Source organism: Salmo salar, chromosome ssa21 (assembly GCF_905237065.1).
Source record: "Salmo salar chromosome ssa21, Ssal_v3.1, whole genome shotgun sequence".
Taxonomy (NCBI): Eukaryota; Metazoa; Chordata; class Actinopteri; order Salmoniformes; family Salmonidae; genus Salmo; species Salmo salar.
In genome coordinates this window covers 42,387,626-42,410,878 of record NC_059462.1, presented here as the reverse complement: position 1 = coordinate 42,410,878, position 23,253 = coordinate 42,387,626, and the positions used below count along the sequence as shown (strand labels likewise).

General features: G+C 44.2%; 1 protein-coding gene across 8 annotated transcripts; it reads left to right on the top strand.

Annotated features, from left to right (window-relative positions):
• Window positions 1-22: 22 nt before the first annotated feature.
• Window positions 23-21,388, top strand: LOC100380860 (splicing factor 3B subunit 1). 8 transcript variants are annotated; one of them, XM_014165276.2, is made up of 23 exons: window positions 1,361-1,441; window positions 2,223-2,398; window positions 2,650-2,751; window positions 2,943-3,057; window positions 5,912-5,991; window positions 6,703-6,921; window positions 7,165-7,642; window positions 7,862-7,983; window positions 8,336-8,635; window positions 8,865-9,044; window positions 9,145-9,231; window positions 9,529-9,799; window positions 10,636-10,781; window positions 11,327-11,473; window positions 11,785-11,910; window positions 12,185-12,406; window positions 15,294-15,476; window positions 16,492-16,603; window positions 17,348-17,468; window positions 17,718-17,849; window positions 18,048-18,320; window positions 18,775-18,991; window positions 20,655-21,388. In XM_014165276.2, the coding sequence occupies exons 1-23, from the start codon at window positions 1,414-1,416 to the stop codon at window positions 20,811-20,813; spliced, it is 3,996 nt and encodes a 1,331-aa protein (XP_014020751.1). In that variant the 5' UTR covers window positions 1,361-1,413; the 3' UTR covers window positions 20,814-21,388. The 8 variants fall into 8 exon arrangements, 7 of the variants coding, with proteins under 7 accessions (XP_014020756.1, XP_014020755.1, XP_014020751.1 ...); XM_014165275.2 differs by having other exon boundaries at window positions 7,162-7,642; XM_045704810.1 differs by lacking the exons at window positions 1,361-1,441; window positions 2,223-2,398; window positions 2,650-2,751 and adding an exon at window positions 5,494-5,548 and having other exon boundaries at window positions 7,162-7,642.
• Window positions 21,389-23,253: the final 1,865 nt, after the last annotated feature.

Sequence of the window (23,253 nt, the reverse complement as noted above, 5' to 3'; positions counted from 1 at the left end):
CTTGACTTGATCGACCTACAGTGCATAGTTGGCTCTGAAAGGTTAGTGCTAAATTTGTTGAAAGGACACAACGTAAGCAGGGTTCTCTCGCGATTCAATTCAAAGGGCTTTATTGGCATGGAAAACATATGTTTACATTGCCAAACAAGTGAAATAGATAATAAACAGAAGTGAAATAAACAATCAAAATAAACAGTAAACATTACACTCACAAACGTTCCAAAGGAATATAAACATTTAAGATGTCATATTATGGCTATATACATTGTTGTAACGATGTGCAAATAGTTCATTTACAAAAGTGAAAATAAATAAACATAGATGTGGGTTGTATTTACAATGGTGTTTGTTCTTCACTGGTTGCCCTTTTCTTGTGGCAACAGGTCACAAATATGGCTGCTGTGATGGCACACTGGTATTTCTCCCAAAATTGGGTTTGTTTTCGAATTATTTGTGCCTTTGTGTCTGAGGGAAATATGTGTCTCTAATATGGTCATACATTTGGCAGGAAGTTAGGAAGTGCAGCTCAGTTTCCACCTCATTTTGTAGGCAGTGTGCACATAGCCTGTCTTCTCTTGAGAGCCAGGTCTGCCTATGGGAGCCTCTCTCAATAGGCTATGCTCACTGAATCTGTACATAGTCAAAGCTTTCCATAATTTGGTTCTGTTACAGTGGTCAGGCATTCTGCCACTGTGTACTCTCTGTTTAGGGCCGAATAGTGTGCCAAAACCGTCACTATATATTTTCATCCCGTCGCTAGTTTTTTCCATAGCATGGTTCTTGTAATGCTTCTGACTGAGTAATGTGATATGGAGACACAGGTTATGTTTTTACAAGTGAACTGCATATTGTAATAACATTGATTGTATTAATAATATAATTATAAAATGGTCATTTAGAATTTAAGCTAGTTTCTAGAGCAACTTCAGCTAACCAATGTCCGTAAGTATGCCAGGGTGATTGATATCAATATCTCAGGTACCACTAATGTGCCATTGAGCAGGGCGCTTCTCTTCAGCTTGCTGCTACTCCCAGCCTGGCCTGTGTTTATTTATAATAGATAAATAAAATATATATTCTATTCTATGGTGGTTTACTTTTGGATTTTCAGCATGCATTTATAAACAGTTCCCTTAAAGTGCTACCTTGATTTAAAACTCAATGAATTGGTTAGTTTATTCACTATATCACAACTTCTTGTTTTCTGATAGCCAAACAGTCTAATTTTAGGGCGTTAAGTATCTCAATTGAAGTTTAAAACCGCAGATATGTCCCTCTCAAGCAACTGGGAACTGTGATGTTTAGACAGAAATGCACATTTCCTCTGTTTTACACATGCCTGCGCATCTGTTTTTTGCAGAACGGATATTAATTCATTTTGACTTCCGGTTCCAGTCTTACTGAACCACCAAAATGGCGAAGATCGCCAAAACACACGAAGGTAAGATTATTTATTTACAAAGTGTTTTAAATGGCTATTATAACCTAATTTTACTTACGTCAGTTTCAAAATGCATCTGTTGTTTATAAGTCTGCTAACGTTATCTGTTTTAGCTCTATTTTCATTCGTGACATGATGTTGACAATCCAGACGCAACGAGGCCGGGCGCATAATAGATAATGGCGTCCCGCTAACTACTAAGCTAGCTAACCTAGATAATAAAGAATTTCAATAAGCATGATTGCCTTATATATATATATATATATATATTAGTGTGCTCTTGATACTATTTATGGGATGTTTGTATAGATGTAGACATGCGTAACTTGCTATGATATTGATATAGCTAGATATATTTATTTAACAGCGTGACACTGGTGTTGTAAAAGCTACCTAATTAAGATGGCGTTGAAGGTAATGCTAAGTAACTACCTAACGTAGCTAACTAACCCTGACGGATATTCTGTAAGTTACTAGATATGATAGTCAACGCTAACTATGTGGTTTATCTATTCGTTGGCAAGCTAAAATTGAAACTAATTTAGCAGGCCCTAGTTTGTCAACACGGCGCACGATTTGAGCATGGTAGTCAAGCGTAATAATTAGTTCCAATGGCATCTATTTTAGTTAATGTATAACCTGTCACTGCTGCTTATTTATTTACATTTATGTAAAATCTCATTTGATTTGGTAATATGCTTGACATCAATGGTGATGTTTGTGCACATAGTTTTCAACATGCCAGATGCTCAATGACTGTTAATCCCCCCCTGCCCCCCAGACATCGAGGCCCAGATCCTGGAGATCCAGGGCATGAAAGCTGCCCTGGTGGAGGAGGGAGCAGATCAGGGTGTGGGACTGGACTCCACTGGATACTACGACCAGGAGATCTACGGTGGCAGCGACAGCCGCTTCGCTGGATATGTCACCTCCATCGCGGCCAATGAACAGGAGGATGTAAGTCCTAATGTCAAATCCTGTGATGTAATGATGCATGTTTCCTTTGTAACTTGGAAAAAGTGTTGCACGTCATCTGCAACACTGACATCCTCTTTCTCTTCCTAGGGGTCAGACATCAGCTATTCCACTGTCTGATTTTTTTTTTAAATGGAGTTGGCTACACCAATATGTCTCGTTGTCCTCGAGCTGGGAGAGTCTGCCTTAAATGGCTAGGCTTGACCAGACTCTTGTCTCGCTCTTATTTTCAGGATGATGAGGAGGACTCCTCAACAAGTCTACTTGGACAGAAGAAACCGGGATATCATGCTCCGGTGGCTATACTCAATGCAATACCGCAGTCAGATGAGCAGGTTCGCAACACCATCTTCCTCTCTTCCTGTAGAATTCTACCAAATCTTAGTGCTAATGTTTTGGATTTGCATAATTATCTCGCTCATATCTTGTCGTAGACACCATTTTTTTATAATGGCTACTTATCAAACTCTGTAATGTTTACCATGATGACATGTATTGTAACGTGCTGTGTTGTCTCTCCTCTCAGTACGACCCGTTCGCCGAACACCGGCCCGCTAAGATTGCAGAGCGTGAAGACGAGTACAAGGCCAGACGACGACAGATGATCATCTCTCCTGAGCGACTTGACCCCTTTGCAGACGGTAAATTTCACCCCTCCATGTTCCCTCCATAGTGTCCTCCCCTGATATATGTTATGTGTTATACTGTAACTGCCATGATCCCATGGATGCCTTTCAAGGGTTCCAACCCACCTCTTGCTGCTTAGCCCTTCGAGCACTGTGCAGCTGCTTGCTCCCCAGACTAAGACCTTCCCTTGGTAATCTCTTCTGGCCCGAGGGTGCCTTTTATCACTCATCATTTTGTATCAATAAAATCTCTTTGCTTTTGTGGCAAATGGTTTACATGGCAGATACAAGTTTTTTTCTCGAAAATGAGAATAATTGTTAACATCTGAGAAATAAGTTGTGCGAAATACAACTTCTGCCAGTAAGGGGGTCCATATGTTTTAGGGAGAGGTGGTTAGGTGTTGTCTTGGTTACAGACTATTATACCTAATACTACATGGGTGGCAGGTAGGCTGTGAGTGTCTCGAAGGGTTAACAGGCCCATGTGGCTATCTATATCATGAACTGTTTAATTTAAAGAAAGGTATTGGGTAATGTGAGTAGCAAAATGTTTTTAATTGTTTGTGATTTGATGCTTATCCTTGGGGTAATTCACCTGCTCATACAATGTGCTGCACCCTGCTGTGCCCAGTAAGCGGCAACGCAATGACCCCATTACCGCACACACAAACCACCCCATCACGAGGCAGTCAGAAGCCAGAAATGTGCTGGCTGTCTGAAGCTTGGCTCCCAGTCAAGGAATGCCCCCAGATTGCCAACCCACCTGGGTACAGATCTGAGGCTTCAAAGTATTCCTGTGTAAAACAAGAACACTCGTAATAAGCAATGCTATTTTACCACCCCTTTCTTCCAAGTGGCCCTTCCTTCACTCCACTATAGTATCATTTTGCAGGCTTATGGTCAGTTACCACCACTGCAGGCTTGTCAGACTTTTAGGGGCTAGGGAAGTTCCATTAGAAGAGATGAGGACATAGTCAATTATGAGACTTACACACACAAACTATAGTGCCGTTGTCATCAACACTAGTGAGTTATGGTCTCAGATTTCAAGCCCATTTTAAATGGCATTTAGTCCAAATCTGGTCAGGGATCTTAATTTGGGCTCCAGGGGTCTAAGTAATAGAGTGGATTACAGTGACTGTATAATCCTTGGCCAAAGGGCTTTGTCTCCAGTATTGTCTTGTCCCTTACCTCTCACAGGGCAAGGAGCCGTCACTTACATATATTCACATTTCTCAAAGCCTAACTCTGGCTACAACTTGTTTGTCTTGCCAGCTTAAATTTATGTTTGTTCGTTAGAATGAACTAAATAGCCGTGCAGTTTAACCAAGGATGGCCTATTTCTCAGACTACAGCTTGACTAGCCTTTAAGCATTTGATTAACTAAACACATACCTTGTAGATTAAGTTTACAGTATGTTTATTTACACGTTGCAGAAATGTATTTTTAATGCAACAATTTGCCTGTAGGGTCTGAGATTTAATTGGGCTTAGTGCCTCAATGTCGTCTGGGGGTAGGGTTGTATCAAACCTGCATGTAGACAGCTCTGTCATATACAAATATGTTATGGAAATATATTTCTATTTCACTTCTTTGTAAAATAGAAACATATCAAGAAATCTGTGTGCCGCAATTCCACAGGCCCATACTAACTGTCCTTAATTTCTCTCCTACAGCAGTACTGCTTTGCCAGTCCTGTACTGCAGTCTCTTAAGGGTGCAGCACCTCATCCTGTGTAGGTTATGGTGAACAGACAGAAGTGTGCGCTTGTCACTTTTGTCAGGGTCCACTGGCTGGTTGTCTGTCTGGGTGGGGGAAAAGCAGCTATACCTCAACAAATCTCTACCCCAACAACCTTTTATTTTGTCTTCTACCGAAGACTTATTTTTATAGAATTAAATTGAAAACGCTGCCATTTTATGGTGGTCTTTTGCTTTAGATTTATCTTGTAATTCATAATATATATATTTTTTAAACATTTTTCTAAAAAGGAAGTCAAGATCTACATTTAGGAAGTTGGAATAGCAGTGGACTCCAAGGTCAAACTAATGACTGCTCAGTAGCATGTGGCCTGTTCCCCTGAAACTAAGGTATTGATCGTATGGATCTAAAAGTTGCTCCACTGCCCCTCAGGTATACGTGTAACTACATATATATATATAGATATGCTCTCCCTGCCCTGGGTTACATAAAGTAGCTACACATTTAGCTCACAGAACATTCCTAGATTTGGCAACAAAAAAAAATCTTGACTTCATTTTCTTAAAATGCTATCAGTAAATCGCACTCTGGGGGATATTTTTTTAATTTAATTTTTTTTACTTTGAAGTTTGAGCCCCAGGAGGATTTTTCTTTTGTGACGTAAAAAACAAATCACAGGTGGTATGCTTATGTGTATGAGTTCCAACCCTTTTCCAAAGTGTTACTAATGGTAAAGAGACATTTTCTAGGCTTCTTTTCTGCCGGTTGAAGTCTGACTGCAGAAGGACCCTTGGCACTGAAAGTGTACGTATTCTGGAGAGCACAGCCCAGGACCCCTGCATCAGTGATGGCTTTATCCTCTCCTGTTATCTCCTTAAAAGAAAGACAAAACAACCTCCGCTGTTTCTCAATGTATCTGCCTGTTTTTTTTTAGACAGCTATGTTTGTATGTAAGGCAAGCAAGAGAGGACTGTCTGTATGTTGTGTATCTAGGGTTGTCTTGTTGTGATTCAGCTTAAGGAACTAAACCAGTAAATGTTTCCTAAAGAAAAGTGAGGGCCTAGCTGAGCTGGCTGTGTTGTTGTGCTTGCTGTGTGTTATGAAGCCGGGTCCTGGGGGCATGTTCTAATCGGCTGCCCTGTGTCTTGTTGGTGCTCTTTCGCGCAGGGGGCAAAACACCGGACCCCAAGCTGCAGTCCAGGTCGTACATGGACGTCATGAAGGAGCAGCACCTGACCAAAGAGGAGGTAAGACAGACCACATAAACCCCCTTTGTGGTCCTCGAGTACCCCCTTCAGTACACATTTTATTGTAACCCTGGATAAGCACACCTGATCCAACTTGTCAACTAATCCTCAAGCCCTCAATGAGCTGAAGGAGGTGTGTTTGTCTGGGGCTGCAATGAAAAGGTGTTCTGTTGGGGGTACTGGAGGACCAGGGTTGGTAAACACTGCTTTAGACCAAGGGCATGGCTTTGTCTTGAGCTCATGTTTCTGAGTGCTGTGTGTCCATAAAGGATATAATTAAACAATAAGGCCCGAGGGGGTGTGGTATTTGGTCAATATACCACGGCTAACAGCTGTACTTATGCACTTCGCAACACAAAGTGCCTGCATACAACCCTTAGCTGTGGTATATTGGCCATATCCCACAAACCCCTGAGGTGCCTTATTGCTTTTATAAACTGGTTACTAATGTAATTAGAAAAGTTAAAGTCATGTTTTGTCATACCTGTGGTATACAGTCTGATATACCATGGCTTTCAAACAATCAGTCTTCGGGGCTCCAACCACCCAGTTTATAATAAATACACCCACATAATGGAATTGTATCGTTCAGTGTGGTGTATCGTTGCCTACAATAGACTTAAGTCCTACAAATCCCACAGGAAACTTTTCCCTGCTGTGTTTATCCTTTGGTTGGTGTTCTCACGCTCTCCCTGCTCTCCCTCCATGCAGAAAGAGATTCGTCTGCAGATGGCAGAGAAGGCCAAAACAGGAGACCTGAAGGCTGTCAACGGCTCTGCCGCCTCCCAGGCTGCTGCTGCCGCCGCCGCCGCGAAGCGTAAACGCCGCTGGGACCAGACGGCCGAGAAACAGGACCAATCAGGAACCCCCAGCAACGCCGGCACACCTAAGAAGATGTCCAGCTGGGACCAGGCCGATCAGGCTGCTGAGGTAAAACTTATCTTAGTTGATCAGATCCAGTTTGTATCCTTACAATTATAATTTTTTGGTCTGGTGTTCGATCAGCAAATGATATAGAAATGTTTTTGGGGCAGTTTATTTGCCTTGACATGTGCCTTTTAAGATCCTAGTGGAACAAGGTAACTCAACCGTGCTTCTCTAGTTTACATTTCTGTACTGTGAGAACTCACTGAGCCCTTTATTCCTGGACACCCCCCACCACACATACAGCAGACCCCAGGACACACCCCAGGACACACCCCAGGACACACCCCATCCAACAGCCGCTGGGACGAGACCCCCGGAAGGAACAAGGGCAGTGAGACCCCAGGGGCCACCCCCAGCTCCCGAATGTGGGACCCCACCCCTAGCCACACCCCGGCTGGAGCAGCCACGCCAGGCAGAGGGGACACACCGGGACACACCACCCCTGGACACGGGGGAGCCACAGGCAGCGTGCGCAAAAACCGATGGGACGAGACCCCCAAGACGGAGAGGGAGACCCCTGGTCATGGAAGTGGTTGGGCCGAGACCCCCCGAACAGACAGGGGAGACGAGTCAGTGGGAGAGACCCCCACCCCCGGGGCCAGTAAAAGGAAGTCCCGTTGGGACGAGACCCCCGCCAGCCAGATGGGCTCTTCCACCCCACTGATGACCCCTGGGAAAACTCCCATCGGAACCCCTGCCATGAATATGGCCACTCCCTCTCCAGGTACTGTCAATCACCTTGCCTTCCTGTCAGGCCTTTGAAACCCATTTTCAATTCCTTCGAGGTAGAATATAATTTAACACTGATAACTGTTGGTGAATTGATATGATGTACTTGTTGTTAATTTACTAGTAGTATGAAGTAGTAGGAATGTTCCACTAAGTCATGATACTGGGTTATTGAGGCATGTTTACATTATGCATGCGTTTCCTATCCTGTCAGGTCACCTGATGAGCATGACCCCAGAGCAGCTGCAGGCCTGGCGTTGGGAGAGAGAGATAGACGAGAGGAACCGACCTCTCACAGACGATGAGCTGGATGCCATGTTCCCAGAAGGATACAAGGTACACACACCCACTCCCCAGCACAATGGAGAAATGGAGCTCAACCGTCACTTGTCACATCAAATGCAGTATCTATATGAAGTGATTGAAGGGTCTTCGTGATGATACAAGGACAAGTCGGAACGAGGTCCATTCTGTCTCTGGGGTCACTGGGCCAGGGTCACGTTCTGTGTCTCTGGGTCGGGATCCCCACAGCAGCGTGCCTCTTCAGTTGAAGACCTCAGACAAATGCCTCGATAAGGGCTCTATCCAGTACAGAGAAAGAGTGAATGGAACTGAAGTAAATAAAGCTAATCACTAAAGTATGATAAATGAATAGTACTAACATTTCATCCCCCACCTCCCTCCACAGGTCCTTCCCCCACCAGCAGGCTATGTGCCCATCCGTACCCCTGCCCGGAAGCTGTCTGCCACCCCCACCCCCATGGGGGGCATGACGGGCTTCCATATGCAGCAGGAGGACCGCTCCATGAAGCAGATCAACGACCAGCCCAGTGGCAACCTGCCCTTCCTCAAACCAGACGACATCCAGTACTTTGATAAACTGCTGGTTGAGGTGGATGAGTCCACTCTGAGCCCAGAGGAACAGAAGGAGCGTAAGATCATGAAACTGCTGCTGAAAATCAAGAACGGGACACCTCCCATGAGAAAGGTGAGACCAGATGCCAACTGTCCTCAGTCTTGACCACAGAATTTAATGGAACATTTCCCTGACCAAGATGGCTGCCATTATCAGCATAATCTGATTTATGAAGGTTTGACATAGGTAACACTAGATAGGCCTTTCATCTCTACAGACTTAGCTCCATCTTCCTTTTGGTGTGTAACTCTCACACTGAAAAGTCAACCGTCCAGTCTAACCCCCTTGCGTCTCTCCTCAGGCTGCTCTGCGTCAGATCACAGACAAGGCGAGGGAGTTTGGAGCAGGGCCCCTTTTCAACCAGATCCTGCCCCTGCTCATGTCTCCTACTCTGGAGGACCAGGAGCGCCACCTGCTGGTCAAGGTCATAGACCGCATCCTCTACAAGCTGGACGACCTGGTCCGCCCATACGTACACAAGGTGGGTCGTCGTGTGTGAGAGCGAGGGACTCATTGACTCGGTTTACAATATGTCTCCTGTGCTGAGATTGGCCCCCACTGATTGACTCTCTGTTCCCCAGATCCTGGTGGTGATTGAGCCGCTGCTGATTGATGAAGATTACTACGCCAGAGTGGAGGGCAGGGAGATCATCTCTAATTTGGCCAAGGTGAGCCCCACTTCCAGCCCTATAATGTACTCACACACCCACCACAGTTGGTCGTATGCCTGTTGGACCGGTCCGTGGTCAGATTAGGGCTGGTACTTCGCTAGAAAAACCAGCAGGAGAACTAGCCGGTCTGACATCGTTCATTTCTGTTCTCACCTTGCACCCGTTGGTCACACTCCTAAAGCAAGTAGTAAATACAATTTGACCTGAAATTATACTTACGATGTCTATGCAAGCAGTATCATAAACACCTATTAATCTTAGTTGATCTCTTATCCTCCCTCCCTCCCCCTCTAGGCTGCTGGCCTGGCCACTATGATCTCCACTATGAGACCTGATATTGACAACATGGATGAATACGTCAGAAATACAACCGCCAGAGCTTTCGCTGTCGTAGCGTCCGCTCTGGGTATCCCCTCCCTCTTGCCCTTCCTCAAGGCTGTGTGTAAGAGCAAGAAGTCATGGCAGGCCCGCCACACGGGCATCAAGATTGTCCAGCAGATTGCCATCCTCATGGGTTGTGCCATCCTGCCCCATCTGAGGAGTCTGGTGGAGATCATCGAGCATGGTGAGGGGAGGGGCCACTGCCTGAGGATGCTATTGGACCTGTTTAGTTTTCCAGTTATAGTACATTAGTTATATTTAGGAGTGACTAGTATACTTGACTCAAGTAGTTTAGTTTTCTAGTATCTAGGGTGTGAGGGTTGACATTTCAAGTTTATTTTAAAGTGCATTGTTGGTCACAATACACTTTACAAAGAAGGATAATATGGCCACAATACACTTTACAAAGAAGGATAATATGGCCACAATACACTTTACAAAGAAGGATAATATGGCCACAGTACACTTTACAAAGAAGGATAATATGGCCACAGTACACTTTACAAAGAAGGATAATATGGCCACAGTACACTTTACAAAGAAGGATAATATGGCCACAGTACACTTTACAAAGAAGGATAATATGGCCACAGTACACTTTACAAAGAAGGATAATATGGCCACAGTACACTTTACAAAGAAGGATAATATGGCCACAGTACACTTTACAAAGAAGGATAATATGGCCACAGTAGACTTTACAAAGAAGGATAATATGGCCACAGTACACTTTACAAAGAAGGATAATATGGCCACAGTACACTTTACAAAGAAGGATAATATGGCCACAGTACACTTTACAAAGAAGGATAATATGGCCACAGTACACTTTACAAAGAAGGATAATATGGCCACAGTACACTTTACAAAGAAGGATAATATGGCCACAGTACACTTTACAAAGAAGGATAATATGGCCACAGTACACTTTACAAAGAAGGATAATATGGCCACAGTACACTTTACAAAGAAGGATAACATATATGATGATCTGACCTCCGCCGTGTCTGCCCCCCTCAGGTCTAGTGGATGAGCAGCAGAAGGTGCGGACCATCAGTGCCCTGGCCATCGCCGCCCTGGCTGAGGCTGCCACGCCCTACGGTATTGAGTCCTTTGACTCCGTACTCAAACCCCTGTGGAAGGGTATCCGACAGCACAGAGGAAAGGTGAGGACACATTGCTTTGTCTCATGCCTGCGAATCATTCTCGCCTGTTGGACTGGTCTGTGGTCAGATCAGGACTAGTACTTCACTAGATGGACACCAACATGAGAACTGTCAGATCTGACATCCAGTTCACTTCTGTTCTCACCCTGCACCTGTTGGTTACATTCCTAAAACAGTTAACAGGTTAATACAAACAAGTTTACTTGACATTACAATACAACTTCATTTCAGGATCTTGCCTGTATAGATACCAGGGTTTCCCCTATATTCATTCAATAGTGGCCGTCACCCCCAAAAATATAATGTACATTATAATACAAATGAAATATGATGTACATAACAAAAATTACAGAAGGAAAAAAGTTCGGGACGCTTAAGCGTTTTTAGTGTGAACTTAAACGTTATGTTTGAGTCACTCAGATGGCATAAGAACACGGCATAAGCCATGGCAAAAGGTGTAGAATTGCAGCAAACTATCTTTAAAACAGCAGAATTGTCTGGATACAGTAACTGAGTTAACTCTTACCTCTCCCCTCTGGTTCCAGGGTCTGGCTGCGTTCCTGAAGGCCATTGGCTACCTGATCCCTCTGATGGATGCTGAGTATGCTAACTACTACACCAGAGAGGTCATGCTGATCCTCATCAGAGAGTTCCAGTCTCCTGACGAGGAGATGAAGAAGATCGTGCTCAAGGTGAGGGAGCCTGCGTGTGTGTGTGTGTGTGTGTGTGTGTGTGTGTGTGTGTGTGTGTGTGTGTGTGTGTGTGTGTGCTCGACTCATTCTCGCTTGTTCGACCTATCAGATCAGGACTAGTACTTCACTAGATGGACACCAACATGAGAACTGTCAGATCTGACATCCAGTTCACTTCTGTTCTCACCCTGCACCTGTTGGTTACATTTCCAGAACGAAACATAAGTTCCACATGCTACGTAGTACACTTCAAACTGAATTGGTGTATGTGTGGCCTGTTTCTAACCCCCATTGTTCCCCCTCTCTTCCAGGTGGTGAAACAGTGTTGTGGTACTGACGGTGTGGAAGCCAACTACATCAAGACAGAGATCCTGCCTCCCTTCTTCAAGCACTTCTGGCAGCACAGGATGGCCCTGGACAGACGCAACTACAGACAGGTCGGTACAGACGCAGCTCAAACAGGAACGACTCCATGCATATCCCTTATACTGACTGGCTTGATTACAGACCTAAACTAAATGTTTAACCAATCATAAATCAGTTATAGACAATTCTATGACAATAAAATATAGATATATTTTAGCCTCAATGGTGAAATACAAAGAAATTCAACAACTGACTAACATTAAAATCTGGTCATAGTTGATTCATGACTGGTGTTTTTTGGGTCTGTGAGCTAACCTCTTCCCTGTATGTCTGCCCATCTTCTAGCTGGTGGACACCACAGTGGAGCTGGCCAATAAGGTGGGAGCAGCAGAGATCATCTCTCGTATCGTAGATGACCTGAAGGACGAGGCAGAGCAGTACAGGAAGATGGTGATGGAGACCATAGAGAAGATCATGGGGAACCTGGGAGCTGCTGACATCGACCACAAGCTGGAGGAGCAGCTGATCGACGGCATCCTGTACGCCTTCCAGGAACAGACCACAGAGGTGAGACCCGGGGGGTACCTGGGGCATTTTCAGCAAGGAACAATGTTGTGGAACGTTCAGATAGAAATGGATTATGTAGAACAATCATGCCTCTCTGACATGTAGAATAAGGAATCAGGTTGGCTCCTGACCTTTCTATCTGAAACGTTTCAGGGTTTCCCAAAAGCAATGGAACTTAGGCTTCCCAGTGTTTTACCGATGCGTCTTTCTTACAATGGTCTAAGATGTAACATTCATTTCCCAAAACACCTTACAGAGAACAGTCAGTCGTGTGTGTCGATATTGATAACTTTGGAAGAAAGGCATTGCTGTTCTCGGATCAGCTTTCTCAGTTAAAATCTTACCTTAACATTTATAATTATGTCACAATACTGACATTGGATCAGCTCCTAAAGAGATATTACCACCTACGGCTGCAAATATTGAGGCGGCTTATTATAATGCTTACCCAATAAAAATTGGCACGTTAGGCTACACATCATGAAATATAATGAGACAAATTACAGACAATAGTCTACAAGTAACAAAATACAACTCGATTGAAAATGAACTGTATTTCAGTATGATTGACATAGAGCTATAGCCTACTGTTTATATTGTTTCTATCAATGCCAAGACATTGCCAACTTAGTTTTTGTAGTCATCTTTGTTGTGAAGTTACCAGTGGTCACAGAGACAGATAAACCATGTGATTCTATGTTTGGAGGAGATCTACTGTGTATAAAGGGCCAAAAGTATCTAACGGCGCACTTAGCTGTTCTACCAGCGGTCTGGGGCAGGCGTTAGATTGCCAGCGGTTTGAAGTGCAACGTTAATAACGATGGGTTTGGGAAACAGCTCTGAGATTTAACGATGCTCCTACGATGGTTCTAATGATGAACCTAGCTTTAAGATGCTTTTGGGAAACCGGGCCCAGAACGTTTGCCTACTGATCCTGGCTCGAGGTATAACATTGGGAAAAGCCTGTGCTGAAACAAGTTATCCCTGTCTGAACTAGAGGTCGACCGATTATGATTTTTCGACGCCGATGCCGATTATTGGAGGCCCATAAAAGCCGCTACCGATTAATCAGACGATTTTAAAATAAATTTAAAAAGTCCTATTTTTTTATTTGTAATAATGACAATTACAACAATACTGAATGAACACTTATTTTAACTTTAATATAATACATCAATAAAATCAATTTAGCCTCAAATAAATAATGAAACATGTTCAATTTGGTTTAAATAATGCAAAAACAAAGTGTTGGAGAAGAAAGTAAAAGTGCAATATGTGCCATGTAAAAAAGCTAACGTTTAAGTTCCTTGCTCAGAACATGAGAACATATGAAAGCTGGTGGTTCCTTTTAACATGAGTCTTCAATATTCCCAGGTAAGATGTTTTAGGTTGTAGTTATTAAAGGAATTATAGGACTATTTCTCTCTATATACGATTTGTATTTCATATACCTTTGACTATTGGATGTTCTTATAGGCACTTTAGTATTGCCAGTGTAACAGTCTAGCTTCCGTCCCTCTCCTCGCTCCTACCTGGGCTTGAACCAGGAACACATTGACAACAGCCACCCTCGAAGCAGCGTTACCCATGTAGAGGAAGGGGAAAAAACTACTCCAAGTCTCAGAGCGAGTCACGTTTGAAACGCTATTAGCGCGCACCCGGCTAACTAGCTAGCCATTTCAAATCTGTTACACCAGCCTAATCTTGGGAGTTGACAGGCTTGAAGTCATAAACAGCGCAATGCATTGCGAAGGGCTGCTGGCAAAACGCACGAAAGTGCTATTTTGAATGAATGCTTACGAGCCTGCTGGTGCCTACCACCGCTCAGTCAGACTGCTCTATCAAATCATAGACTTAATTATAACATAATAACACACAGAAACACGAGCCTTAGGTAATTAATATGGTCGAATCCGGAAACTATCATCTCGAAAACAAAACGTTATTCCTGTTACATTGCACAACCCTCAATGTTATGTCATAATTACGTAAAATTCTGGCAAATTAGTTTGCAACGAGCCAGGCGGCCCAAACTTCTGCATATACCCTGACTCTGTTTGCAAGAGATGTGACACATTTTCCCTAGTTAAAAGAAATTCATGTTAGCAGGCAATATTAACTAAATATGCAGGTTTAAAAATATACACTTGTGTATTGATTTTAAGAAAGGCATTGATGTTTATGGTTGGAGCATCGTGTACCTAAGCGATTATATGCAACGCAGGACAGGCTAGATAAACTAGTAATATCATCAACCATGTGTAGTTAACTAGTGATTATGATTGATTGATTGGTTTTTATAAGATAAGTTTAATACTAGCTAGCAACTTACCTTGGCTTCTTATGCATTCGCGTAACCTCAATGTAAAGCAGGTGGTTAGAGCGTTGGACTAGTTAACCGTAAGGTTGCAAGATTGAATCCCTGAGCTGACAAGGTAAATTCTGTCATTCTGCCCCTGAACAAGGCAGTTAACCCACCGTTCCTAGGCCGTCATTGAAAATAAGAATGTGTTCTTAACTGACTTGCCTAGTTAAATAAAGGTGTAAAAAAAGTATATATTTTAAAAAATCGGCCAAATCGGCGGCCAAAAATACCGATTTCCGATTGTTATGAAAACTTGAAATCGGCCCCAATTAATCGGCCATTCCGATTAATCGGTCGACCTCTAGTCTGAACAGCAGTGTGGATTTATGGTAATCTGAGGCTTGATGGGAGATTCATTTTGGTTTGAATGGGTAACTGCTGGTGTCTGAAATGGCACCCTATTCCCTTTAAACCAGAGCCCTTCTATATGATTCCGTTTTGGACACAGACACTCTCAGTCCGTCATTAGCCTACCTGTGTGGAATATGACTAACTGTAGGACTTGACCTCTGACCCCTGTAGGACTCTGTGATGCTGAACGGGTTTGGCACGGTGGTAAATGCCCTGGGGAAGAGGGTGAAGCCCTACCTGCCTCAGATCTGTGGTACAGTGCTGTGGCGTCTCAACAACAAGTCCGCCAAGGTCCGCCAGCAGGCTGCTGACCTCATCTCCCGCACCGCCGTGGTCATGAAAACCTGCCAGGAGGTTAGTCTTCCCAACCACTCATAGATGCGCACGCACATACACGCATGCACACGCCAACACACACACTCGTATTGCACACACGCATATATATAACTCACTCACTCACTCACTCACTCACTGATACACACACACTCACACTGCAATAATATCACCTTCACTGACGGAGTTCTTCTTTCATTTCTAAACCTCTCTCTCTCTCTCTCTCTCTCTCTCTCTCCCTCCTCCACAGGAGAAGCTGATTCCCTTTCTAAACCTCTCTCTCCTCCACAGGAGAAGCTGATTCCCTTTCTAAACCTCTCTCTCCTCCACAGGAGAAGCTGATTCCCTTTCTAAACCTCTCTCTCCTCCACAGGAGAAGCTGATTCCCTTTCTAAACCTCTCTCTCCTCCACAGGAGAAGCTGATTGCCTTTCTAAACCTCTCTCCTCCACAGGAGAAGCTGATTCCCTTTCTAAACCTCTCTCTCCTCCACAGGAGAAGCTGATTCCCTTTCTAAACCTCTCTCTCCTCCACAGGAGAAGCTGATTCCCTTTCTAAACCTCTCTCTCCTCCACAGGAGAAGCTGATTCCCTTTCTAAACCTCTCTCTCCTCCACAGGAGAAGCTGATTCCCTTTCTAAACCTCTCTCTCCTCCACAGGAGAAGCTGATTCCCTTTCTAAACCTCTCTCTCCTCCACAGGAGAAGCTGATTCCCTTTCTAAACCTCTCTCTCCTCCACAGGAGAAGCTGATTCCCTTTCTAAACCTCTCTCTCCTCCACAGGAGAAGCTGATTCCCTTTCTAAACCTCTCTCTCCTCCACAGGAGAAGCTGATTCCCTTTCTAAACCTCTCTCTCCTCCACAGGAGAAGCTGATTCCCTTTCTAAACCTCTCTCTCCTCCACAGGAGAAGCTGATTCCCTTTCTAAACCTCTCTCTCCTCCACAGGAGAAGCTGATTCCCTTTCTAAACCTCTCTCTCCTCCACAGGAGAAGCTGATTCCCTTTCTAAACCCCCCTCTCTTTCTTTCTCTCCACAGGAGAAGCTGATGGGTCACCTGGGAGTGGTGTTATATGAGTATCTAGGAGAAGAGTATCCTGAAGTACTGGGAAGTATCCTTGGTGCTCTCAAGGCCATCGTCAATGTCATCGGTATGTAAACGTTACCCCCTCACTACTACAACTCCCTGTCTTCTGACCAATAGCATGTTGACACTAAGGTTGATGACCCTTTGGTCTTCAGTCACATGCCTGCGAATCATTCTCACCTGTTGGACTGGTCTGTGGTCAGATCAGGACTAGTACTTCACTAGATGGACACCAACATGAGAACTGGCAGATCTGACATCCAGTTCACTTCTGTTCTCACCCTGCACCTGTTGGTTACAAATGAAAAGTCATTTGGGGCGGCAGGTAGCCTAGTGGTTAGAGCGTTGGACTAGTAACCGATCGAATCCCTGATCTGACAAGGTAAAAATCTGTCGTTCTGCCCCTGAACAAGGCAGTTAACCCACTGTTCCTAGGCCGTCATTGAAAATAAGAATTTGTTCTTAACTGACTTGCCTAGTTAAATAAAGGTAAAATTTTAAAAAGCATTTGTTTTATTTTCCAAAATGCTATCCAATCTCTGTCTTGTAGCTCCATACACTCTCAGCCCACTAATTTAGCCCTCTCACTTCCTAAGACGGGCTGAAATAATTTGAGAAAGTGCTCCAGTGGGTAGAGAGATGCCTGTGAATGACTTGTGTTAGTTGAGTTCAGTGAAGAACAAGTATTGGGCTGGTTTAACAGCAGTAATGCTATAAGAGTGGTTATGATTAAGTTAGGATAGTAGAGGTGTTAATACTTGGTGATATGCATCCAGAGAGCTGATTGGTTGTCTGTGCTGTCACTCAGGTATGCACAAGATGACTCCACCAATCAAAGACCTGCTACCTCGGCTGACGCCCATCCTGAAGAACAGACATGAGAAGGTGCAGGAGAACTGTATTGACCTGGTGGGCAGGATTGCTGACAGGTATGTCTGTAGCAAAGGAATCACACACACATACAGATAGATATTCACTAGTAAAGTCCAATCTTTGAAAGATTGGACTACATCAGTGTCAATCTGTTACTCACACATTCACCAGTACAGTCTAATCTTTTACACACACATTCACTAGTAAATTCCAATCTTTGACTCCTAACCATATGTGTAAATATGGTACAATAGTAGATGTTTCAGTAACCATGTTGTAACTCCTACCCTGGTCTGTCTGTGTAGGGGTGCTGAGTACGTGTCGGCCAGGGAGTGGATGCGGATCTGCTTTGAGCTGCTGGAGCTCCTCAAGGCCCACAAGAAGGCCATCCGCAGAGCCACCGTCAACACCTTCGGATACATCGCCAAGGCTATCGGGTGAGTGCTCCTGTCTCTGGCTACTGCCCAATACTTCTCTCAAGACTTGTTGATCTCCATTGCTGCACATTTATTAGGGTTTCTGAGCGTCCATGAAAAATGTTGTCTCAAAGTTGTATTATAATGATGCTTGGTGATACTTCACCTGTTACTGTCATGGTAACCAGTATATATTTAGCCTATCGTTGACCCCTCCAGACCCCATGATGTGCTGGCCACACTACTCAACAACCTGAAGGTTCAGGAGCGTCAGAACAGAGTGTGTACCACCGTGGCCATCGCCATCGTGGCTGAGACCTGTTCTCCTTTCACCGTGCTCCCCGCTCTCATGAACGAGTACCGCGTGCCTGAGCTCAACGTGCAGAACGGCGTGCTCAAGTCCCTGTCCTTCCTGTTTGAGTACATCGGGGAGATGGGCAAGGACTACATCTATGCTGTCACGCCCCTGCTGGAGGATGCACTGATGGACAGGTGAAAGGACCAAACATTGTAACTAACAATCAGTCTGGTGGGCTGACTAAAGTCACAGTAACCCTGTAGTCAATAAACCAAAAACACAACATTTTCCAAGTATGGTAAATGCATCAAGCTACATAGCCACGATTACTTCTGTCTGTAACAGTTAGGGATCACTCAGTTGAATGTGCTGTAATATGCCTGCGAATCATTCTCGCCTTTTGGACTGGTCTGTGGTCAGATCAGGACTAGTACTTCACTAGATGGACACCAACATGAGAACTGTCAGATCTGACATCCAGTTCACTTCTGTTCTCACCCTGCACCTGTTGATTACAAATGAAAAGTCAAGTGTCATTCATTGTGGATTTCCTCCACAGAATTAGAATATATAGTAGACCCCACCTGCTCCTTTGCACCTTTCGACTGGCTCCATGGTAACCCTGTTTTTCTCCTCTCCTCCTTGCAGAGACCTGGTCCACAGACAGACTGCCAGTGCTGTGGTGCAGCACATGTCCCTGGGTGTCTACGGCTTCGGCTGTGAGGACTCCCTTAACCACTTGTTGAACTACGTGTGGCCCAATGTGTTTGAGACGTCGCCCCATGTAATCCAGGCTGTCATGGGGGCCCTGGAGGGCCTCAGGGTGGCTATCGGCCCCTGCCGCATGCTGCAGTATTGCCTGCAGGTAAACCTGACTGATACTACATCACTGATCTCCTTGTACTGACAGACAGGTAGCAGATTGACTACTATCTGTTACTAGATGACTAGGATCATTTTAGAATAGCTGAGTGTTGTAAATGATGTAAGAAGTGATATCACTATCAACAGCAACATACCGTTATGAAGTCCATGAACAAACTGCAGTGGATACACTATATATACAAAAGTATGTGGACACCCATTCAATCGAGTGGATTCAGCTATTTCAGCCGCACCCGTTGCTGACAGGTGTATAAAATTGGGCACACAGTCATGCAATCTCCATAGACAAACTTTGGCAGTAGAATGACCTTACTGAAGAGCTCAGTGACATCTTTCCAACAAGTCAGTTCGTCAAATTTCTGCCCTGCTAGAGCTTCCCCGGTCCAACTGGAAGTGCTGTTATTGGGAAGTGGAAACGTCTAGGAGCAACAACGGCTCAGCTGCAAAGTGGTAGGCCACACAATCTCACAGAACGGGACCGCCAAGTGCTGAAGCGCTTAGGGTGTAAAAATAATCTGTCCTCGGTTGCAACACTCACTACCAAGTTCCAAAGTGCCTCTGGAAGCAACGTCAGCACAAGAACTGTTTGTCGAAGATTCATAAAATGGGTTTCCACGGCCGAGCTGCCACAACACAAGCCTAAGGTCATCATGTGTAATGCCAAGCGTCGGGTGGAGATGTGTAAAGCTCGCCGCCATTGGACTCTTGAGCAGTGGGAACGTGTTCTCTGCAGTGATGAATCAAGCTTCACCATCTGGGACTAATCTGGGTTTGGCGGATGCCAGGAATATACTACCTGTCCCAATGCATAGTGCCAACTGTAAAGTTTGGTGGAGGAGGAATAATGGTCTGAGGCTGTTTTTCCTGGTTCGGGCTAGGCCCTTTAGTTCCAGTGAAGGGAAATCTTAATGCTACAGCATACAATGACATTCTAGATGATTCTGTGCTTCCAACTTTGTGGCAACAGTTTGGGGAAGGCCCTTTCCTGTTTCAGCATGACAATGCCCCCGTGCACAAAGCGAGGTCCATACAGCAATAGTTTGTCGAGATCGGTGTGGAAGAACTTGACTGGCCTGCACAGAGCCCTGACCTCAACTCCATCGAACACCTTTGGGATGAATTGGAACGCAGACTGCGAGCCAGGCCTAATCGCCCAACATCAGTGCTGACCTCATTAATGGTCTTGTGGCTGAATGGAAGTAAGTCCCCGCAGCAATGTTCCAACATCTAGTGGAAAGCCTTCCCAGAAGAGTAGAGGCTATTTTAGCAGCAAAGGTGGGAACAGCTCCATATTAATGCTCATGATTTTGGAATGAGATGTTTTTACGAGCAGGTGTCCACATACTTTTGGTCATGTAGTTTATTTCATGAAAACATAGTTTTGGTGGGGGGGCTTGAATGGGAACATGATTGGGATGGAGGACTACTTTTTAGTTTTTCCCTGTTTATACTGAATATATTATTAAACTCTATATATGTCTTACCTACAGGTACATGTTTTATCAACTTAAAAATGTGAAGAGATGATGTACCTGTAACCCCCTCAACAAAAAATGCCTAAACAAATAAGCCATAATCATACTAGCACTGTAAATGCAGCCGTTGAGTTGGTAATGCTCTCTAACCTTGTCTGCTCTCTCCAGGGTCTCTTCCACCCAGCCAGGAAGGTCCGAGACGTCTACTGGAAGATCTATAACTCCATCTACATCGGTTCCCAGGATGCTCTGATCGCTCACTACCCCCACGTCTACAACGATGAGAAGAACCCTTACCTCCGCTATGAGCTGGAGTACTTCCTGTGATTCTGCTCTCTGTTCATGCTCTTTCTTTCTCTCTGTTTACGGTCTCTCTCTTTCTCTCTCTCTCTGTTCACTCGGTTTCTCTCTTTCCCTCCTCTCTTTCATCTCTTCTCTCTCCACTCTTCGTCCTATCTCTCTTGGTGTGTAGATAGGACTTGGTCCATTTTTTTGTATTATTTAGCCCCTCTGTCTTTGTAGTGGGTGTGTCCAACATAGCCACAGTGTCTGTGGCCCAAGATTAATTTTTAATCAAATAAAGGCACTATATGATTAGGGAGAAAGAAATATAAAACTGAAACATTTCTTAGAGCTTATGTATTGTTTTATTTCTTTTATAATTTCCATAAGGAATGATAGACACATGCAGTACAGTGACATGCAGGATGTAAGTTGGCCATGTTAACGAATGGAAAAGCAAGTCAGTGAGTTTTGAAGTTCTTTAAAATATTGTTATGGTTTCTGTGTACAGTCCTCTAACGGCCATTCCTTCTCAATCCTCTGCTCACCTATCAGTGATCACCCCTTTGTTCTTATCAGAATGTTGCTTTATTTGACTAAATAAACATTTGTGTATAAAATAAATGTCTACCTGTGCTTTATTTTGAGTTGGTTAAAATAAAGCACGATACATGTCTTCTCATAGGAGTCTCATATGCTATATGGAAAGCAGTCTATGCAAAGTACCAACTTATTTGACCCTATTGCTAAAATCTTATAGGTAGAATAACTCGTTGTGGAATATGTGGCAACACACCAGCATTCTCCAGATTCCACTTCCATACAGATCACCTTTGCCACCTTGTTTAATGTCACAACCTCATGTTCCACAGGCACTAGCTTTAATGAATGATTGTTTTTACTGCAGTTCAATGTACACAAGCAGGCGTAGAATATCAACCACCTCAAATGAACTATATTTGGGCAGGTAGCCTAGCGGTTAAGAGTGTTGGGACAGTAACCAAAAGGTTGCTGGTTTAAATCACTGAGCTGACTAGGTGAAAAATCTAACTGTGCCCTTGAGCAGGACACTGAACCCTAATTTATCCTGTAAGTCGCTCTGGATAAGTATCTGTTAAATGACTGAAATGTAAATTTCATCCAGAAATGCCACTACATTACATTTCAAAGGCTACTGCTTGTTCAGAAATGTTAATAAAAGGAAACCTTAAAGCCCTTTTGTTCCAATATCAGCCCTGCCATCCTGCTGAGAGCAACAGTAGACCAAGGAGAAGGAGCACTCTGGGTAGTTAGCCCTGTGCTGTTGACATGGAAACGAATGCTTACTGTGCTTTCTTCCATAAAGATGGCTATATGTTGTTTATTGGGCTGACACCATATTATTTATTAGTACTAAAAACACTTTAAATTGAGAATTTCTATAGAACATGCTTTTTAGTTCAGAACTATGCTTTTTCTGTGTCCATGAAACAGGCCCTATATGTCTATGTGGGATACCCCCAGGGTTCACGCCAGAGGAACAACGCTTACTCGTATCTAAACGAGATTTCCTAAAATACGCCACTTCGATACAGCTCTGACCGGAATTGACTTTTTCGAAGCGGTTAGGAGAATTAGGTTATGGTTAGGAAAAGAGTTAGGCTTGGGAAGATGCTCTCATGACGTGCAATGAAAAGTCTTGTATCTGTATTGAAGTGGTGTGTTTTTAGGGAGATCACGTAAACAGAACTCCCACAGATCTAAAGGTCTTATGTCATTCAATAAGGGCCCTCATACCGTCATGGCCACCTATTCATCCCCAGCTTCCAGTTGGCTCATTCATCCCTTCTCTCCCCTGTAACCAGGTCGTTACTGTAAATGAGAACGTGTTCTCAGTCAACTTACCTGGTAAAATAAGGCTTTAAAAAAAGGCTGCTCATCTCAGGTTGGTGGCACCTTAATTGTGGAGGATGGGCTTGTGGTAATGGCTGGTGTGGAATTGTATCAAAAATGGCAAACACATGGTTTCCATTTGCTCCATTCCAGACATTACTTTGAGCCATCCTCCCTTCAGGAGCCTCCACTGCTACTCATAGTTAGGGTTAATGCCAGTGGAGCGAGGTAGTCAACCTAGTCTTGTCCTCGTGGCGTACCTTCATGCCACTAAAAGCCTGACAAACATGGCTATAGTCAACCAATTGTAGTCACTGAGGATGAGCTCCAACACTTCATGAAGACCATTTCGTAGAGTGCGGTCCTTGAACTGGGAGACCAGCGCCCAGACAGACACCCGGGTAGTTTTCCATCCAGCCCTGATAAGAGGAACTCAGAGCTCAACACACACACACACACACACACACACACACACACACACACACACACACACACACACACACACACACACACACACACACACACACACACACACACACACACACACACACACACACACACACACACACACACACACACACACACACACACACACACACACACACAAAGTCCT